This window comes from Wyeomyia smithii, chromosome 2, assembly GCF_029784165.1.
Source record: "Wyeomyia smithii strain HCP4-BCI-WySm-NY-G18 chromosome 2, ASM2978416v1, whole genome shotgun sequence".
NCBI classification, from domain to species: Eukaryota; Metazoa; Arthropoda; class Insecta; order Diptera; family Culicidae; genus Wyeomyia; species Wyeomyia smithii.
Window position 1 is genome coordinate 246,268,591 of NC_073695.1, and position 17,671 is coordinate 246,286,261.

The 17,671-nt window shown below is 39.2% G+C and overlaps 1 protein-coding gene across 1 annotated transcript in view; it reads right to left on the reverse strand.

Annotated features, from left to right (window-relative positions):
* Window positions 1–17,671, reverse strand: part of LOC129723467 (protein stum) — a 107,276-nt gene that overhangs the window by 68,376 nt on the left and 21,229 nt on the right. The window contains exon 2 of the mRNA XM_055677700.1: window positions 6,580–7,102. Within this exon, the coding sequence (XP_055533675.1) occupies window positions 6,580–7,031 (452 nt within the window). The 5' untranslated portion in view covers window positions 7,032–7,102. The remainder of the gene's footprint in view (window positions 1–6,579; window positions 7,103–17,671) is intronic.

Sequence of the window (17,671 nt, forward strand, 5' to 3'; positions counted from 1 at the left end):
CTTTATTGATCGCGATAGAGAATTAGATGTATGGTGTTGTGTCTATAACGTACTTTATTCGAGTGAGGATGAAATATTCTTTCGATCTAGCTTACAGTAAAGAGAGCGAATAAAATAATGAGTTTCTCTTTGTGTGGTGTGGAGTTGTGTAGAGTTACATTCGATGTTCCCTTTTAGGGTGATAGTCCTAATATAGCGTTAACAACAACGAAAGTCTATTATCACAAAGATAACATGGCTTATTTATACATAACTAGTGTCATACGAACGAGTCATCTCTCGAACTAACAAATAACAAACTTCATAACAATTTGATATGTGGCTCAAAAGTTATGGAAAGAAAAGAAATTCGAAGACTATTTAAAACTATACCTGCTTTGATCGATATATGTGGCCTCAACAAAATTTAAATGTGGTATCGTACTATTTGAATGTTCCAAATTCATTGATTTCTTGCGATGTGTTTAAAGTCTGAAAATGCACGACGAATCGGCCATAGGATATGATCAAAGTCTAATAACAAATCGTTTGAAATGATTGGTTTTATCGAAATGACAACATCCTCGACTTTTGGATTCTGTACATCACCTTAATTCTGCATATATTCATATTGGGTGGTATTCGGTCATTTTCAGCAGATTTTCTGGCATCAATCTGACACCGGAAATACTCATATTGGGAGGTATTTAGTTATTTTGGGTGTTTTCCAGAAACTAAAAGTGGTCGTCTTTAAATTCAAAATGGTGTCAAGGGTCAATGTTTGGCTTGTATGCATCATCTCGATTACGGAAACATCCATATTGAGTATTATTTGGTCATTTTCGACTGTTTCCTATAAGTTGCCATTCAGCGATTCAAAATGGTGCCTGAGGTCAATTGTTAGCTCATTGCATCATTCTGGTTCCAGAGATACTCATATTGGATGGTATTTGGTTATTTTAGGCTGTTTTTCACAAACCGGAAGTCGCCATCTTGGATTCAAACTGGTATTTAAGATAATTTCTGGCCTCTGAGCGTCATTCTGGCTGAAGAAACACCCATATTGGGTGTAATTCGATCATTTTCGGCTATTTCCCAGGAACCGGAAGTCGCCAACCTAGAATCTAAAATGAGATCTGCGGTGGATTTCAGCTGCTATGTATCATTCTAGATCCGGAGATACTCATGTTAGACGGAAATCGGCCATTTTTGGCTGTTTTCCAGAAACCACAAGTTGCCATCCTACAATTCATAATGGTATTCATAATCATTACGATTCCAGAAATACTCATATGGGATGGTATTTGGTAATTTGCCGCTGTTTTTCCGAAATCGGAAGTCGCCATCTTAGAATACAAAATGGTATCTGTGGTCCATTTTAGCTCCTGTGTATCATTCTTTATCCGAATATTATTACATTGGGTGAAAATCGTCCATTTTTGGCTTTTTTCCAGAAACCGGAAGTTGCCATCTTACAATCCAAAATGTTGGCTGAGGTCGATCATGGAACATATTTGTTAACACTAAAATCATTCACCTGCCAAATATGGTCCCATTCAGTTCACTAGTTCGCGAGATGTGCAGAAATTTGTGCAGAAACATGTGCTTCCAGAAGAGGAATGGGCGTCGAACTATTGTGGACATATTTGTTACCCTTTAAAACATCCACATACCAAATTTGGTTTCATTTGCTTGGTTTGTCCTTGAGTTGTGCAGAAATTTATGTTTCATTTGTATTGGACCCCTCCTTTCCAGAAGAAGGAGGGGCCTCAAACTATTTACCTTTATCGGGACCAAAAACTCCTACATACAAATTTTCACGTCGATCGGTTCGGTAGTTTTCGAGACTATATGGATCAAACAGACAGACGGAACTACATTTTTTTATATGTATAGATTACAACATCAATATTTTAGAACCTAAAGAGTGAATATACATTTATTGGATTGAAGCGTTCATGTAAATCTATTTTTACAAATAAAAGTTCGAATGAGAAAGGCTGGGTCTGACCGCTAGGTGGATTAATTTAGGTTTTTTATTTAAGTCTGGTTCTTAAGATTTTGTAAGACCAGCTGAAAGGTAAGATTTGTAAGGACAGCTCGTGCAAGTAATAATCTAAACTCAGCATTTACTATTTCGGGACAAAAAATTATGAAACATAGGTTTTGGCAAACTGCACGAGCAAATAAAAGAAGGCCCGTTTGAGCACCAAAAATATGTGTTTTGGTCTAAGATTTGTTCTATTTTGCATTTCAAAAAAATTTAATGATGAACATCTTCACCAACACTAATTTCAACAAAACTTATTATTTGTTTTATTTATTATTAATGTACCTATACATGTGCAAATTTTGGTTTTGTTCCAAATTCCCAAATAACTGTTTCAAAATTTTGATATGTTGTAAAGCAAACACATAGTTTTTGAAATTCGATAGAAATTGTAGCAAAGAAAATCACTTTTACAATCAGCAGACCTTAAGGGGTTATATCTACCAAAAAAAAAATTTTTTTCGCCATTTATTTTTATTGGCCTAAATTATGCTTAAACTATCCAAGGATCAAAATCTACATCGCCTAAGTACAGATCTAAACTCAAAGTTCGTTTAAATCAGTGTTTACCGGACAACTTTTATACTCCAAAATCACATTTTTCATTTAATTTGGCGATGCTCGTTTTTCTTTTTATTTCGAGGCTTTGTAAACTAGCAGAAGTTACCTACGATCGTTATCGTGTTTCAAATTTGAAGTATAGAGGTCTCTGCATCAAATTTCGACCGTTATAGCGTCTCTACAGAACGTGTTTACTCACAATTTCCCTTTGTTTGGTCGATCAGCCGTTCTCGTTGTGTACATTCTTTTTTTGAGTTTTTCTATACTTTTTAACTGTGAGTTATATTCAAAAGTACTTAAATATGAGTGACAAGTTTGAGTTTTGCGTGGGATCGGGCGCCAACTGTGTCAAAGTCGCTAAGCATCGCATGTCCGACATCGCGAAAGAGGCTAGGTGCAGCCATACATCAGATGACAAAAAGGAAGAAGTGGAAAATAAAACCCAGGAAATACAAAAAATTATTAGGGGCTTCGTTACTGCGATTCTTAAGATTTATAGCATTTTGAAACTTTAAACGCGTTTTTTCTCAAAACCATGTTTTCAAAATCGGCGAGCAGTAGAACTGAAAAAGTTGACACCCGATTGACTTGAAATTTTTAACTGTAGCTTCTTCATTAGATTATCTAGTGAAGTACACACGATTTAAGCGGCTGATTTACAACAACTAAAGTTATAAACAATCAAAGTCGATTTTTTTTTGTCGAAACAGAACTTTTTTTTTCAAACCGTTGCCATTTTGCGAAGAAAAGTTCTAAAAATATAATCATGTGTACTTCACTAGCGACACTTAGTAGATAATGAAAAAATTTTTGTTTTGGTTATAGGTGGAGTTGGGCACGACTTCTACTGCTCGCCGCGGAACAACTTTTAAAAAAGCGGTTCACGGCAATCGCTGCACAGCCGCCATTTTGTAACAAAAATAGCAATAAAAATATTTTTTTTATTCTGCAAGAGTTGCTCAATCCAATAATATATTATTAATATACCTTACATCTCAAATGTCCTGTAAAAAAAAATCATGAAAGAAGCCTTGCTTTTTTGAGCATTTGGTAGATATAACCCATTAATTACCCAATAGTACTTAATCTGAACTTTGCACACAAAAAATGTTGTTTCGTCAACAGTTTAATTCTAACCACTGGTTGATACAATATTCGAAGATTGTTGGTGTTCCATAACGGATTCAAACTCATCTCGATATGTTGGTTGATCATGCGAAAACGCAATCGTGTGTTTTCCAAGAAACAATGTTAGTTATGAATAACCTTTGTAATAAACAACTACAACTCAAAATTTTCCCCATTAGTACCGTATTGGAAATTGAAAGCTATGTAGTCCGTTTGTCACATATAGACGTGTTTGTTTTCCTTGGAACGTTATTCCAACTTGTTAAATTTAGAAATGAAGCTCATCTACAGGGTGCGGCAGGGAAAAATGCGAAGGTGTTTGAACTAGTGATGGAAAAGTTATCGATATTTATCGTTAATGTTAATAATCGCTTCTTATCGATGATATCGTATAGGTTCAGCGCCAGCGATAATTATCGATGCGACATTACACTTGCAAAATAGCATAAAGAAGTAATCCTAAGTGACCAATTACTGTTCCTAATTCTCATATGGCTAAAGAGTCTTCAGAAAAACTTACAAGTAAAGAAAATTTATCCCTGCTTTTGCGACCTCTCACTCCCTTGCCTAACCCGATAGGTTTGATCAAAAATTATCAATGAACAATGGAGGTTTCGTCGAATAAATTTGTCTGAAAGGGCTTTATAAAGATAACTGAACTCGAAAATATTGATATTATTGCTTGGAGAAGTTGATGAGATTGGAAAAAATAGTATAAATTTCAGCGTTATTTTCTGCCGCACCCTGTGGGAATTATTTTCACGCCGAAATTGTTATTTACATTTTGCCACCCACAAGAGCCCGCTGATGTCACAACTGAAACGACATGAAATCACGGCGAAATGTTCCCGGGTTCCGAGAAATGTATGTTAATGAAATGCAGGTTAAAAAAATGGCATGTATTCGCTACACTGGCGACCAAAAGTATGAAGATTATTCAGCACTCAGACAGAAAAAAAAATCTACGGAACAATTTTCAAATGTGCTAGAAATTATCTTTAAAATGAGGGCACCTTTAAAGCTTTTTCGAGAAAGTAACCATAAATCTGGCGACCCGGTTTCATTGTTTTAGCAAAAATTAGAACCATCGATAAATCACATACTGGTTACCACCAGTCAATGCTGCTACTCCACAAACCACAAACACGCGTTCACCTATATCGGTCCTCTCCAATTCCTTGCGTTCTCTCCCACTGGCAAAAGGCTCTAGTCGAACGGTTTGTTCCGAAGACGAGGCGCGGGAGCGTGGTCACGCCATAGCACAATTTTCATTCTGCTTATGCTAATGAGACACCGTTCGGCGTCTTCGCCTCCTTACTGTCTCCATTCTTATATAAAACACTAGGAAAAACTTTCATTGAACGCTACCATCTGGAGATCCATTGCGGACCCCATTCGAGGCCCCATTATAGCGACTACGACAACGAGGCGAAGTTCAGGGAGAACCGTTTAGGCGATACTTTCGCCGTGGGGGGAAATCCAATACGCACCATAATAGTATTATGCTGACAGCACCGGTAACGACCATCGTCAGCTGGTGCTAGAATCCTTGAGAGAAAAACGCCTTGGGATAAATTCTGAGGGTTCAATAACTTTCGAACAACACGTGAACACCTTTACCTACGATTTCATGTATTCGTTGTTGTTTCGGTGGTGAACTTTCCCGAGGATAAAGGAACGGTAATTTAACTAGCGGAGCTATTCTGGGATCCACTAGTGATTATGTGTCGTGGTTTGCGTACAAAGCAGTTGTGTTTTTACGCCACTGGGCAAGGTTGCACCCGCAATGGCCTTTTGGCCAAATGCCAAACTCTGCTAAGTGCCGTGAGAGGTCATCGTATATTTTATCTAAATGTTAGGGCAACGCGAAGCAGTTATAAACCACAGGATTGGGGAACGTTAAATAGTTATTGAATTTACAACGGTTTTTTCCGCCAAAGAAGGAAGGGGAAGCAATTAGCAAATGTATATTGAGTTCAATTATGATTGCTGGTATGGCAGGAGTTTAATTCAATTGTCGAAATATGTTTTGTCCCACCGAAGATGTGAGATGTTCGTCACTCCTAGAGAACATGTAGACTAATTTGATTGTTTTCATAAAAACTTTTAAAAAAAGATGAAAATAAGTTATAAGAGAGAAAAAATCGAAAAAAGAAAACAGACAATAAAATATATAAAACAGAAACTAGGAAACAGCAGCAAACAGAAAATAATAAATAGAAAGTCAAATAGAAAACAAAATGGAAAAGAAAAAATAGAAAAATAATAGAAAATAGATAATAGATAATAGATATTAGATGATAGATAATAGATAATAGATAATAGATAATAGATAATAGATAATAGATAACAGATAATAGATAATAGATAATAGATAATAGATAATAGATAATAGATAATAGATAATAGATAATAGATAATAGATAATAGATAATAGATAATAGATAATAGATAATAGATAATAGATAATAGATAATAGATAATAGATAATAGATAATAGATAATAGATAATAGATAATAGATAATAGATAATAGATAATAGATAATAGATAATAGATAATAGATAATAGATAATAGATAATAGATAATAGATAATAGATAATAGATAATAGATAATAGAAATAATAGAAATAATAGAAATAATAGAAAATTAAAAATTGAACAAAAATAAATAGAAAATAAAAAAATTGAAAATGGACCTTCAAATTTTTTCTAGATCTTTACAAAAAATTGTCTTGTTGAAAGATGTCAAACATAATAATAAAGACGTAGTCCTAAATCGAAAAATATCTTCGATAAAAAATTGAAAATAAAAAAAAATCTCAAGACCAAATAATAAGTGAATACTAAAAATTCCTCACCTGTTCTCACTAAACTCCGTACCAATGCTGGCCGACTGTGTTCGCGGGAACCTACGAATCGCATCGCTGGCCAGATTCGTGGTTGTGCTGCCAAGTGAATTCCTGATACTGCTGCTTGTAGCAGACGATGTCATCCGTTGCTGGTTGCCCACGGCAAATTGGTTGAACAGTTGATCCCGCTCCGCTTGTCGTGCCTTTTCCTGTTCATTGTACAACTTCGAGTGGTACAGCTCAATGTTATTCTTGAGGTTCTGGTACAGGTCACCACCTTCCAGCAGGTCCGAATGCCGACTGGCCGGCAAAACCGGATCCCCAAAAAGGCTCGTCTGTTCATTGTACCTTTGGTTTTCCATCGATGATGATGGCGATGGCGTCGAATAGTAGTAGCCATAGCGCGATCGCGATCCAACTGTAGAACTGTCATCGTTCCGGTTGAACATGTTCATACCCATAGCATGGTGCGTTCCCGAAGGTATTCAAGCTCGCGCTAGTTGATATCGTGTTTCTACCGAAGCATTACTTTCTGCAAAGAAACAGAAAGAAAAAAATGGAAAATTCAACCTATATCCGTATGCGATTTGGTCTCGTATATGAAAAAGTGAACGCCAAACTTGTTAATAACAATTTGTCATTAACTCATTCATTCACGATTTGATAACAAAATATGAACTAGATTTATTACGACATGCTAATGCTACTGCCAAACACTGTTGAATGTTATTAAAAGTTTCACTCAATTAATCACACAGGGCAGTAGCGTAAGTCCGTGAAATCTAATTTTTTAATTGTCAGATTCCAAAACAGGGCCAATTACAACTGTAACTAACACAAGCAGCTCCACTCTAATCAGGACGAAAAACATTACTACTTTCGCAGTCAAACGGTCACGATATGCTTTATTTTTAGGTTAACGAACTTGTGGAGTTGTAGACCACTTCTTATTGATCGGAATTTCCTTCCCAGCAGCAGCAGCAACGGTCCCACGGTGGAACGCCAGAAGGACGAACTGAAGAGGGAATGAAGTGACCTCGTTCCGAGACAGCGACCGTTCTTTGTCGCTGGTCGGAACCCCATCATCAGGACTGACCGGCACTGGAGCTGTTTAGTCCTGCTGGTGGCTCATTGGTGAACATAAAAACTCGTGTCGCGTCACCTGAGTGTACATAGCAGGTTGATGGTTTTTGTTTGCAGAATGCTTCGCCAAATAGTTTTGCTGTTTGTCTACGCGTGAAGTAGTGCTTCGCCAACGCTTATTTTCCAGTGATATGTGTTTATGTAAAACTTAACTAATGGTAATGATTTTAGGGAATATTTCAACTCTCCATGAGCGCGCGTAGCTTTTAGGTGGCAGAAAACCACATTTTAAATGGGGTTTCGCAAGTTTCCTGAAATGCATGTCTGGTTTTACTCGTTGTTTGTACTCATTACTCGGCCAGATTATTTTTCATTGAATCATTACGAGTTCAGTTATTCACTTCATGATCCTTAAAAAATCGAGCATTTGCTAATGTGTGTGCTGAAAGCATACACACTCTTCCTTTTCACGCTTACTGCTCTACTATACCAAGCCTTCTTGGATGTCCCCTGGCTAGTTTCACTGTAACAGGGTTTTTTTTTTGTCAAAAAGGAGTAGGTAATTGAGGTATTTCGAAATTCATCGTGACGCGAGGGTAAATGGGAAGCAGAATAAACCCATGCTCAAGTCCGTTGACATCGAATTGTTTTAGCGGTCTCTGTAACCTTGCTGCTACGAAACTTTTTATCCTCAGGGTTACCAGTCACCGAGAGCCGCCAACTTTCGAATATTATACATAATAATAAACATAGAGGGAAAATTCTCTGGGCGGCTGGACACCCACCGTGAGAGAAGTCCGAATTTTGCTGCTATTTTCTATGAGAAAAAATTTAAAAAATTTGTATGAGCTCATGGATCATTCCATACGAAGTGTGCGAACCACTTTATATCTCTGGAGCTGATTTTTGAAGAAACTAAGTCAAAGAATTCAGAAACAACAGCAGTTTTGGCCAGAAATGTTGCCAGTTAGGTTGTTTCTGCATTTGATTAATTTGATTTTTTTAGAAAGTGTAGCCATTTTTATTTCAAATTTGAGTAAAATAATTCTATTAACAGATCTGTGAAAATTATAAACTTTTAACAATTTGTTTCCTTTTTGGACGACTTCGCAATAGTTAGTTCAAGACTGACACTATTTTACTCCTACTACTACTCACGACAAAACGAATCGCTAGCCATTTCTTTTTCTACTCCTCTTCTTCTACATAAATACAAAGATGTTTTTTTACACACGCTCAGCGCTACTGTTTTCCATGCTGCTCACAAACAACCTCTAGCGGCTCCAGCCACTTCGCGGAAAAAACTCTCCCCAAGAGATACTTTTCAATTTAACCACTATGGCGTAGTTTTTTGTTTCTATTATTTCAAAAAGTATCTCGCTTGAAGAGGCACGTGAAGCTTATTTTCCTCTCATCCCCCGCCTACAGCCACCAATGCAAACAACACAATTAATACTTTTGTTGAACTAATTTGATTGAAAGATTGATTTAATGCTAGTAAGAACTGAGTGGAAACTGACAACACTACTACAGAAAAGAAAAAAAATAGAGTGATAACCAGAAAAATCCTAATAATCATTTTTTGAGTTGTTCTTTGGGTTAATAATTTGACAGAAATTTTCAAACAAATTTAATGGTTTGATGAAAATTTAATGACTCATGTTACCTTACGGTGTAAGGAGAAGAAGAAAGAACACGGTGAACTTATCAAATTTGGGACAAAATTAACCGCATGTGCCGAAAAAATGAAAATTTAGTTTTGAAATACAGAATAAACCTATCTGGCAACACAGTGACTTAGGCAGAAAGTGCTTCTGGGGGAGCGGTTTCGATAAAAGAAAGTGAATTTTGACAATATTAAAGCGAGAGGCAGGTTGAGAGAAAAGTAACCTAAATCAATGACAACAAAACGGGTTTATAAAAACAGTGGTTTGACGCATTCACGTGAGTGAATATGGGCTGCGTTGTAAAAGAGATATAAATGCGGGAGAATATTGAGGAGGGAGAACAAGAGGAAACAACGTGGACGAGAAAATGTTTTCCTACAATCATTAGTGATGCCGCTTACCGTGTAACGCACGTTATGTTTAACTAAACCGTTGCGCAGTTTATTGAATGGTGAAAAGTCCTCTTGCTATAGGTCATTTCGAAAAAAACCCTCTTGCAAAATTGCAGCTCAATCGTGCCGCAGGCCTCTTTCCTAGAACTAGGTTTAGTCACATATTTCCATTCCCACAGACAGACAGACATTCGCTGCAACCTTCTGTTGCATAATCTGAAACAAAATACCTTTTTGACCAATGAAAACATTATAATTTTTTTTTTCATTTTTTATTCCAAATATCTCGTCGAGATTTGGTGTTGTTTCATAATTTTATTTTTTGAAATCGACTTCCTGGAAATCAGAAAATTTTTGAGTTGAAAGAAACAAAAACGTTTTGCCTTTCTCCTAGAAAGGTATAGCAAAGGGGCCATCCACATACCACGTGGACAGCTTGGGGAGGGGGGTATGTGTAATGTCCACGGTCCATAGAAAATTCTTAGAATTCATATGAGCAGTTGTCCACGGAGGGGGGGGGTCAAAATCGTTTAAAATCTGTCCACGTGGTATGTGGATGGCCCCAAACGTGGCTCAAAAGTTATGAAAAGAAAGTTATATTTGAAATTTAAAAAAAAATCCTACTATAAATAATCGAATCTAAAGTGAAATTTTATCAAATAATATATTATCAAGTCTATATATAATTTTATTGAGCCTGTATGTAATCAAGTCCAACCTCAATATGAGTACAGTGACGTTTCGTTTATATCACGATAAAAATAATCGCATCATACATTTGAAACAAGGTCGCTTTTACGCGTTTTTTACGTGGCTTCTTCTCCCTGATTCCGGAATTTACACGGTTTTTTTACGCGGACTCCGGAATTTACGCGGTTTTTTTACGTGGATTCCGGATTTTTTTACACGGCACGTATCATCCGCGTAAAAAGCGACTTTAGTGTATTTTATGTTATTTGCATGTGTTAATGTTTATTCATGTTTATTTGAATGTTATGTTTCAAATGTTCGGTATAGTTTAGGTGTTGTCTACCAAAAATTTGTAATTTAGAGTGATGAATAAATCCAGCAAATATTATCAAGATGTATTTTTTCTGAAAGTTGAAATGTTCGTGTAAATCTTTTTAAACAAAAAATAAGTTCGAATGAGAAAGGCTGGGTCTCACTGCTAGGTGGATTCATTCGGGTTTTTTTTTTCGAACAAAACAATTTTTGAAACAACACCAGATCTCGAAGTTCCATGCATTGATAAGAACTACTTCGCTGTTTACTTCTATGGCGATAGGTCGTTAACGACCCTTTACCGAATCCAGAATACGTCTCCACATCGCTCGATCTTGGGCTAGTCCTCTACAATCGCCCTTAATACACGCCGATCGGGCGTTCTAATCCACATCCACGCAGTCTCTGACGGGCTGTCTGCTGACCCAAGTAACATACAAACAAAGTAAGTTACAATGAAAGTAGTCACATAAGTGTACTAAAAGCGCAATTGAAAATTTGTGTTGTTCTATTGTATTTGAAGTTGTTTTTCATCAGTAATACAACCGCAATTCGAGAATGAGCTCGTTATTTCTGGTTTTGGAGATGTTTTAATAACATGAGTTCAACAATAACAATATTATCACTATGTCTTTTAGTATGACATTACAACATCTAATAACAACACTACGTACCTGTAAAATGCTTTTCCTAAGAACAAAGGTCGTAGTATTCAGCTGCCAACTTAAAATTACACTTGCTATCGTATATCTAACAACGTTTGTTATATTTTATGTCCAGATAACGTTGACAATTTTATTATTCAAGCGAAAGAAACAATTCATTTTAAAAGATTGAATATTATTTTTTATCATCAATTTATGATCAATTGAAACTGCCACTGATAAAAACCATTGTCGATCTAGTTGCACTGCGCATAACAACATATTTGCGCATGCGCTGGTTTACAGTTGTCATAGCAACAGATTTGCTGCTTCGTTTCATCAAGTTGGCTTGCTTTCATGCAGTTATGTAATACTTCATATGTTATCGGTACTTGTTATAGTAGCTTTCAATTTTTGCGCTTTTTTGGTAATACAGATGTCATGGAATAGTTGACGACTACTAACTATTCTATAACAACGTGTATTACTTGGGGAATATTATCTTCGCTGGTCGCTCCTCTGACATTCGTGCCACGTGGCCAGCCCATCTGCCAGCTGGGCTTGAGGTACGATGTTGGCCTAACAAGCCAGTCGTCCCGGCTGAGAGACTCTTAGTGTCAGTAAGATCGTAGCGCTAGCCTCGCAATTGTCCTGTACACTTCACAGTCGGCTGCGAAGTCTGTGTATAGTAGAACAAAAGGTCGAGTTCCGAGCTTTTTTTTATGTCGTATTTCATCAGTTCTAGAAGACTCCAAGTGCTCGCCGGTCCGCCTCCTTCATCGACCAACACCCATGGCCGTAGAGTAACATCGAGAGCATTAGCGTTCTGTAGACCGCAAGAACTGCACCACAGAACAGATATGCAACTTCGAACAAAACTCTGCAGCAAATCGGTGCTTTCGCATTCATTTTTTGCTGTTCCATCCTACATTGATTTTACAGTGCATCGTTCGAATAGTTTGCTCCAATAGTTTGAACATGCACCAAAAAACAATTTTTTTGCTGTAATGACCAGGCAAAAAGGTGATCTTGAATAGTTGAATCTATCAAAGTTAAGACAGGATCGCATTCAAGAGATCTTTAAAGTGGAAATTCAGTAACAATTCACAATCAACGTCAATAAAACAAATTAAACTAAAAATCTTTCAACCATTCAAACATTGTCTAACAAATTTTCTTGGATCGTACACCTTACGACTGTTAAAACTATTTTAACCTGTTAGTTGATTTACCTGAATATTTTCGTTGGACTTGGAAACCGAATTTCTCGATCAACGACAATTTTTTTTTCTCGTACCGTTTTTTATACCTAGCATTGCTAGAAATGCTAATCAGACGCGCTGTACCAGCACTGCTTACGACATTAGTTACAATGTAAAAAAATGATTGTCGTTAGTCAAGATATTCAGTTTTCAACTTGGGCAACAATGAAATTCATTAAAAATATATCTACATAAAAACCGCTGCACGTATGCGGGTGGTACTGTACGTTTATCATGAAAAGGTGCCCCCGCTATACCAGTACTGGGGAGAACAAAGGATTCTCTCGATGAAAAAGCGGCGAAAGCTCATACAGTCCTTTTGTTGAATGAATGAATGAAAATGAAATTTCGAGTGTAAAATGCGTTCTCTCCACCGCTAGATGTCGACACTTAAAATAAAGAGATTTTGTCTCGTTTTTGGTTCTTCAGTTGAACAGATGTGACTGCACCCTCCAAGGCAATGTTAAACAACAGATTTGAGATCCCGTTACCCTGGTTCAGACCGTTTAATGTCACGAACGGGTCCGAAATTACGCCCGCTATCATGACGCATGATGAAAAACCGTCAAGGGTGGCACGAATCATCCTAATCAGTTTTGTTGGGAAACCGTATTATAGCATAATCTGCTATAATTCGTTGCGCTTAACTGAATCGTATGCCGGCTTGAAGTGTATGAACAGATGATAAGTCTGCAAGTTTACTTCTCTGAACTTGTCAAGGATTTGACACCGCACTAATACTCTCCTACATCATTCTGTGCCGAACACGCATCAGTACTGGACGTGTTTGGTGATCGGTCCGATAGAGTATAAAACAAAAGACGTGTGAACAAGTGTTGGCATTGTTTGCCTGGTCGAGTGAAATAAATCCGGGTTCAAGGTCGTTCCTTTGTGCAACTGTTTCGCATCGTGACTGCCAGCTGGTGCGTAAGCCGATTTGGCTGCTGGCTGGATTGTGCTACAGCAGTGGACGAGACACAAACGAGGAAAAAGAAGAAGCCATCAGTGTCAGCGAGTCGTATCGCTGTGTGGAGTGATCTCACACCTGGCTCGCTGCTGGTGGCTGTTTGGTGCTGCTGTATTGGTGCTGCTGGCTGTAACGGCTGCTACTTCGAACGATCGGACAACCAACCTTACTGGAAGGGAGAAATAAAAAGGTACGTGTTCTTGTCAGCGCTAGTGCGCTAAACATAGCGCGATGGATGTAGATCCCTCGCCTCCCGCGCCACCATCCCCGAACCCCTCTGACCCTGACCCTTCTGTTACCCCCTCCCCTGTTCATTCTTCAGTCCCCCCTCGCCCCAGGCTTTACCCAGACGGAGCCCAGGGCAGCTATACTGTCTATTTTCGGCCAAAGGCGGGACCGAAATCGAAACAGTTGAACCTCTTGCAGATTTCTAAAGACCTGACGAAGGAGTACAAGGGCGTGACCGAAATTTCCAAGGTCCGGCCTAACAAGCTCCGTGTCGTGGTCGGTAACCTGAAAGAGGCCAACGATATAGCTTGCTCTGAGCTCTTCACACGCGAGTATCGCGTTTACATACCCGCACGAGACGTGGAGATCGACGGTGTCATAACCGATTCGAGTCTGTCCGTCGAGTGTATACTGCAAAGTGCCAAAGGGTGCTTTAAGAACAAAACGTGTCCCGAAGTAAAGGTGCTCGACTGCAAGCAATTGCGGTCAGCATCGATCATCGGTGGCAAAACAGTATACACTCCGTCAGACTCGTTTCGAGTTACGTTCGCCGGGTCTGCACTACCAAGCCACGTCTCGATCCACCGGGTTCGTCTCCCTGTGAGGCTCTACGTGCCCCGCGTCATGAACTGCCTGAATTGCAAGCAGTTAGGCCATACAGCCGCCTACTGCTGCAATAAGGCACGTTGTGGCAAGTGTGGGGAGTCTCATGCGGAAGATTCTTGCAGTGTTAACGCTGAAAAGTGTATTCACTGCGGAGAAAATCTGCATGAGCTCTCGACATGTGCGGTGTACATGCAGCGCAGGGATAAAATAAAACGGTCTCTCAAAGAGCGTTCAAAGCGTTCCTACGCTGACATGCTGAAGAAGACCGTTACCACTTCTCCCGTTACTTCGAACCCCTTCGATCTGTTGCCCTCTGAGGAAACCGATTCTGACGATTCACCAGCGGGAGCATCTTACGCCAATCCTGGGGAGTCTAGAAAGAGGAAAAATATTTCCTCTCCTAAACTTCCCAGAAAAGGTCCTAAGATTTCTCAAAGTGAAATGAAAGATACAAACAAACCAAACAGTGCTGCGGAAAAACCGAAGCAAACTCCTCCTGGGCTGGCAAATTTAAAGTCCCAGAAGGAGTTCCCAGCACTGCCAGGAACATCTAAAACCCCAGTTGCTCCTTTTACACTCCCAGTTGATGAAACAAACTCTGGATTAGTGAAATTTTCTGACATTGTGGACTGGATTTTTGAAACTTTCAATGTACCCGATCCAATTAAAATTTTTCTTACAGCATTCCTCCCAACAGTTAGATCATTTTTGAAGCAGTTGACTGCCCAATGGCCTCTCCTTGCAGCGATTGTATCCTTCGATGCCTAATTCAACTGCGTATATGAAGGATTCTATCTCTGTCTTACAGTGGAATTGTAGAAGTATTTTACCAAAAATTGATTCGTTTAAAGTTTTGATAAATAAAAACAAATGCGATGCATTTTCCCTTTGTGAAACTTGGCTTACTTCAAATATTGATCTCAACTTCCATGATTTTAATATTATTCGCCTTGATCGAGACACCCCATATGGAGGAGTACTTTTAGGGATTAAAAAGTGCTATTCTTTCTATCGTATTAACCTCCCCTCGATTCCAGGCATCGAAGTTGTCGCATGTCAAATGACAATACAAGGTAAAGAGCTTTGTATTGCCTCAATATATATTCCTCCCAGAGCACAGGTTGGGCAACGGCTGCTCTTTGATTTAATAGAACTTCTTCCCTCGCCACGTTTGATTTTGGGAGACTTCAACTCTCATGGCGTGGCTTGGGGTTCCCCATACAATGATAACCGCTCCTCTTTAATCTATAACCTTTGCGATGACTTCGACATGACTATTTTAAACAACGGTGAAATGACACGTATCCCGAAACCTCCAGCGCGCCCAAGCGCTTTGGATCTATCCTTATGTTCGACGTCGCTACGGTTGGATTGCACATGGAAGGTAATCCTCGATCCTCACGGTAGCGACCATCTGCCTATTCTTATTTCAATTACTAACGGGTCAACTCGCATGCGACCAATTGACATTCCGTATGACCTCACACGAAATGTCGATTGGAAGTTATACGAGGAAATGATTTCAAAAGCGGTCGAGTCGATTCAACATCATTCACCACTTGAAGAATACAACCTCCTCGCGGGCTTGATTCTCGACGCCGCGTTGCAAGCCCAAACGAAGAAATATCCCGGCGTAACGATCAAAGAACGGCCTCCCACTCCGTGGTGGGACCAAGAGTGCTCCGATGTCTACACGCAAAGATCCGACGCGTTTAAGGCCTACCAGACGGGAGGTATACCTGGCGACTATTTACGGTATTCGGAGCTTGATACCAAGCTTAAAAGCTTGGCTAAAGCAAAGAAACGTGGATATTGGCGTCGGTTCGTGAACGAGACGTTGAGGGAGACATCGATGAGCACTCTTTGGAACACAGCCCGAAGAATGCGGAATCGCGTAACGGTCAACGAAAGCGAGGAGTCTTCAAGTAGGTGGATATTTGATTTTGCCAGGAAAGTATGTCCGGACTCTGTTCCTGAGCAAAATATTGTTCGCGATGCGTCTCCGGGCCACGACGCGATAGAATCACCTTTTACGATGGCAGAACTTTCAGTTGCCCTCCTGTCCTGTAACAATAACGCGCCTGGATTAGATAGAATCAAATTCAACTTGTTGAAGAATCTACCCGGCAATGCCAAGAGGCGCTTGTTGAACTTGTTCAATAAGTTCCTGGAGCAAAACATTGTACCGCAGGATTGGAGGCAAGTGAAGGTGATCGCCATCCAAAAACCAGGGAAACCAGCTTCTAATCACAACTCTTATAGGCCGATTGCAATGCTATCCTGTATCCGGAAATTGATGGAAAAAATGATACTCCGTCGTTTAGACCACTGGGTCGAATCAAATGGTCTACTATCAGAAACTCAATTTGGCTTCCGCCGTGCCAAAGGGACGAATGATTGTCTTGCGTTGCTTTCAACAGATATTCAGCTGGCGTATGCTCGTAAAGAACAAATGGCGTCTGCGTTCTTGGACATTAAGGGGGCTTTTGATTCCGTTTCTATTGACATTCTTTCGGGTAAACTTCACCGACAAGGATTTTCTCCAATTTTGAACAATTTTTTGCACAATTTGTTGTCCGAAAAGCACATGCATTTTACGCATGGCGATTTGGCAACTTTTCGCATTAGCTACATGGGTCTTCCCCAGGGCTCATGTTTAAGCCCCCTTCTTTACAACTTTTATGTAAATGACATCGACGAATGTCTGGCAAATTCATGCACGATAAGACAACTTGCAGACGACAGTGTAATCTCTGTTACAGGAGCCAAAGCTGCCGATTTGCAAGGACCATTGCAAGATACCTTGGACAATTTGTCTGCTTGGGCTTTACAGCTAGGTATCGAATTCTCTCCGGAGAAGACTGAGATAGTAGTTTTTTCTAGGAAGCATGAACCTGCTCAGCTTCAAACACAATTAATGGGTAAAACGATTTCTCAGGTTTTGGTACACAAATATCTTGGTGTCTGGTTCGACTCTAAAGGCACCTGGGGTTGTCACGTGAGGTATCTGATGAAAAAATGTCAACAAAGAGTGAATTTTCTTCGTACAATAACCGGACAATGGTGGGGAGCCCATCCAGGAGACCTTATAAGGCTTTACCAAACAACGATATTGTCTGTTATTGAATACGGGTGTTTCTGCTTCCGCTCCGCAGCAAACACACATTTGATCAAACTGGAGCGAATACAATATCGTTGTTTGCGTATCGCCTTAGGTTGCATGCAGTCGACCCATACGATGAGTTTGGAG